This window comes from Glycine soja, chromosome 7, assembly GCF_004193775.1.
Source record: "Glycine soja cultivar W05 chromosome 7, ASM419377v2, whole genome shotgun sequence".
Classification (NCBI taxonomy): domain Eukaryota; kingdom Viridiplantae; phylum Streptophyta; class Magnoliopsida; order Fabales; family Fabaceae; genus Glycine; species Glycine soja.
This window is the reverse complement of record NC_041008.1, coordinates 37679448-37683442: the sequence shown is the minus strand read 5'-3', so window position 1 is coordinate 37683442 and position 3995 is coordinate 37679448. Positions and strand designations below refer to the sequence as shown.

General features: G+C 29.4%; 1 protein-coding gene across 1 annotated transcript; it reads right to left on the bottom strand.

Annotated features, from left to right (window-relative positions):
- Positions 1-2043: 2043 nt before the first annotated feature.
- Positions 2044-2856, bottom strand: LOC114420648 (F-box protein CPR1-like). Its single transcript, XM_028386492.1, has one exon. It carries the CDS (start codon positions 2854-2856, stop codon positions 2044-2046), a length of 813 nt encoding a protein of 270 aa, XP_028242293.1.
- Between the last annotated feature and the right edge of the window lie 1139 nt (positions 2857-3995).

Below are 3995 nucleotides of genomic sequence, written 5' to 3'. Positions count from 1 at the left end.
CTCATGTGTGACACATAGGGTTAAAAATATCATTAAAATGATTGTCAATATAAATTGGATCAAAATATAGTAAATTTTGAGTGAACTAAAATGTTAATAAATTTAATGATATCTTGGCCCAATCTATTCAATAAGTTCTTCTATTAACTAATGACATTTTTTTCATTTTTGAGAACTAAAATTTAAATTTTCATCTTTTGAGAATGAATTTATGAACAAACACACCATACATTTAAAGACGAAAATTATTATTTATCCTAAAAAACAATTTGTATTCTTATCAAGTGAATGATGTGAAGAAAAAAATAAATTTTAAATAAAATAAAGAAAGAATGTTATGAAAAATTCAAATGAGAATAACATGACTCAATTTAGAAAACCTCAAAGTTAGTAGTTTTGAATTCTAAATAAATAAAAAAATTAAAGAGTAATATTTTTCACAAACAATTTAAGAGAGTGACGATATGTAGACCCACCTTCACATAATGTATACTCTATTTCAATATATAGAGTAAATTATACAGAGTAATATTATTTCGATATTCCTCCATTTTCTATTAAGAAGTTTATTTTTTCCTATAGAGTTCAAAAACGAAGTATAAGTGTAATAAGGATAAACCTTAAAAGTACGCATGTCCTTGACTGTCTTTCTTTTCTTTTTTTCTTTTTTTTACTTCTGTCCTTGACAGTCTTGTAAAATATGTTTTACTTGTCAGCCAGTCAATATTATGCCATAAAACACTTCTCACTGCTGTATACGAAATATATAAAAGGCTTATAGACACAAAATGATTAATAACATGATTGGATTCATGCAGTAAAAAAAAGCATGTTTGGATTCATGTTGTTCAAAAGAAAATTCCACACAACAGATGCAGATGCAGTAGTGTAGCTATTCTAATTACAACATTAAGCAACCAGAGATGTCAGTGCCATATAATAAAATTTCATTAGATTTGCCACATAAATGAGGTATCCAGAGAGATCAAGATGACTCTCACCAAAAATGTCACAAGCAACAGATCGTCTTTCCTAATGTTCCAAGTTTAGAGTCTAAACAATAATTAGTTGCTTTTTACATCAGACATCATAGAGAAATCTATAAAGGAGAAAAGGGATCAATACAAATAAGAGGAATGGATGCCACACTGGATACATGATTTCATTCTTGCGATAAGAGATTGTCAATTATGATAAACCTACCTAGATTAGCAAGACAGACACTTGATAATTAACATTGATGAAATTATTAAAAAAAATCCAACAGATTTCAGTAGAATTCATCCACCTAACTATAAGTAATCAGAATCCTTGTAGTACATTGATAATATTACATGGACTATTGGTCTATACATAAGAGAAGAAACTTGAGTGGGTCTCAAAAGTAACGCCACAAAAGCATAGGCATGTACTGTGGCCTGAACTACAACCAAAAAGTAGCTGGCATGATCCCAGAACAATACACAACAGATGAACAGAATCAGCAAATGTAGAGTGCCTAATATTATTTCTTACCTAAATCTCCAAAATATTAGTTCTTTTATGTTAGATAATGTTTAGATAAAAAAAACACATTTTCCAAACAAAGAAATGATGCTAAAAATTTATCTTCCCTAGCCCTGAGTAAATAAAAAACAAAGAAACAAACTAAATAATTTTGTTCATGAAGTAATCATTAAGGTCAAACTCAATCAATACACATTACACACCAATAAGCACATCAAAACAACGCTGCTCAGAACCTTTTTCTTCTTAACAGTGGAGGGACGACACTTGGTTTCTCATAGTCTCCTCCCGGGAGTGATAGCAAAGTTTCTCTATACATGACAGAATCTCGTATATAATCAAATCTCCTCTTCTCATCTCCATGTGAGTGAAGCTCACCTTTGTCATTAAGTCTCACTAATTTATTACTACTATTTGACCCCAAAATTTCACCATTTTTGGTGAAACATATGGGAAAAAAGTGATAGGAGAGAGGAAAGTTTTTAGTAGACAGAATATATGATTTGGTCCAAGATAACTGCACTTTGTATTCTTTCATCACCCACATTTCAGACTGTAACCCATGAAATACAGACACAAACATCCACACACCACCTTCAAATGATATGTTTTAGATTCCAATACAACAGCTAAATTATCTGGCAGTGGAACCACTGAATATCTTCTTTCCATCACGTCAAACGCAATAATTATGCGGAGATTATCATAGGATTCAACCAACCAATGAAGAGCCCCATTCAAAAACAACCCTTCATTCCTGAATCCAGATCCATGCTTGAGAAGATACGGGACAGTACACTCGCTGCTACTCCATGAATTAGTTCTCAAAGAAAAATAATGAAACTCCTTGCCCAACCGTCCAATCACCACCATGTAGTCATCGGTTGATGAGTCGTACCCAATGCCACATAGATAATTATGTGACATTGATATTGACAAAATAATTCGTCTATGGAGACCCGTTGACGGATTCCATATGAATAAATCATTCCGATAATAGTTAGTTAAGAGTATAAATCCTCTGCAAGAACCAAGAATATTAAACCGGCATCCATATTTGTGTGGGTGTGGAATGTTGAAGTATACTTGCGCAGAATCACTGTTAAGTAGTAGTGCCTCTATCTCTATGGACTTAGCTTTATAAAAGTCATGGCATCTCTGAAGAAGTTGGTGGGTGGGTGCCGCAGCTACATCAAAATGGGATTTGGCGAATTCAGGATTAGATATGAGAGAAAACCATGACTTACACACACATTTGAAACGCAATAAACATCTTACTGGCAACCTCAAAAGAATCTCTATGGTCAAATCATCACGGAGGGTCACAGGGAGAGTGTTCTTCCTCTTCATCTTCTTTGCCAGCCAACCACTCAACAATATAGAACGAGTATATATAGAGTTAGTGCAAACAAAAATATAAACAAGGAGTTTTTTTTTAAGGATAATAAAAAGATATATAGTTATAAATGATATATATTTCTATAATATGATAGATGGTCTGGTACCCTAAATCCTAAATTTTAAATTTCAATATACTTATATATCAATTATAAAAAAATTTACTTTTTTTTGTTATTGAAAAAAATATGGACTAATACTATATATCAAATATTTGTTTATTTTAAAAAAATTAAATCTTAAGATTAATATTAAAATATTAACAAATCTCAAAAGGTTTAGTGTAATCTTATGATGCATCAAAATTTGAAGTTTGAAATTGAAACACAACTCAAGATTACAGTAGTATTAAAATTAGTTGAGAAAGTTAGTTATACACTAACTATATAAAAAGTTTTGTTGATCATCATATTGATAAGTTTATTAAATTTTTAAATATAATTAGTGATAAGATGATAATATAAAACTATTATATCTAAAAAAAATATCTTCAATTTCTTTTTGTCCTTGTTTAAAGATCAAATATCTTTTCTAAACCACGAGCTCATATACTTACAGTGTATGAATGTTGTTGGTCCAAAAAAACATTTACACAAAAAATATCTTCTTCAATTTAATATGATGGATCAAGATTTAAATTTTTTAAATCAAATTAAAATTAAAGTCAAAAACAAGAAATAATATAAAAAAAAATTTATAAATAAAATATACTATTATGATATAAATTAAAATACACAAACCCAATAAATATAACTCAATTGATATCACATATTCAATTTCAACTTTGGGAAACCACGTGAGTTGGTTCAAACAATCATAGTTTCATTCTTTTCTTTCTATCAATTAGACATTCTTCTTATTTTGTCTATCATCTTGTTAGAAAGTGTATATCACACATTATTTCCCCAAAAAAATCTCAAATTACCTTTTTTTGCAACTTTTTTATATAAATTTGGTCTTACTAACTGCTATTTTTTTTGTATCTGCACTCTCTAAACTTTATCTCTATAATATTTTTTAGAAGAATTTTTCAATAAGTTAAAATAATTTCAATACCAACAAAAAATATCAGAAATACAAATTAAAATTTG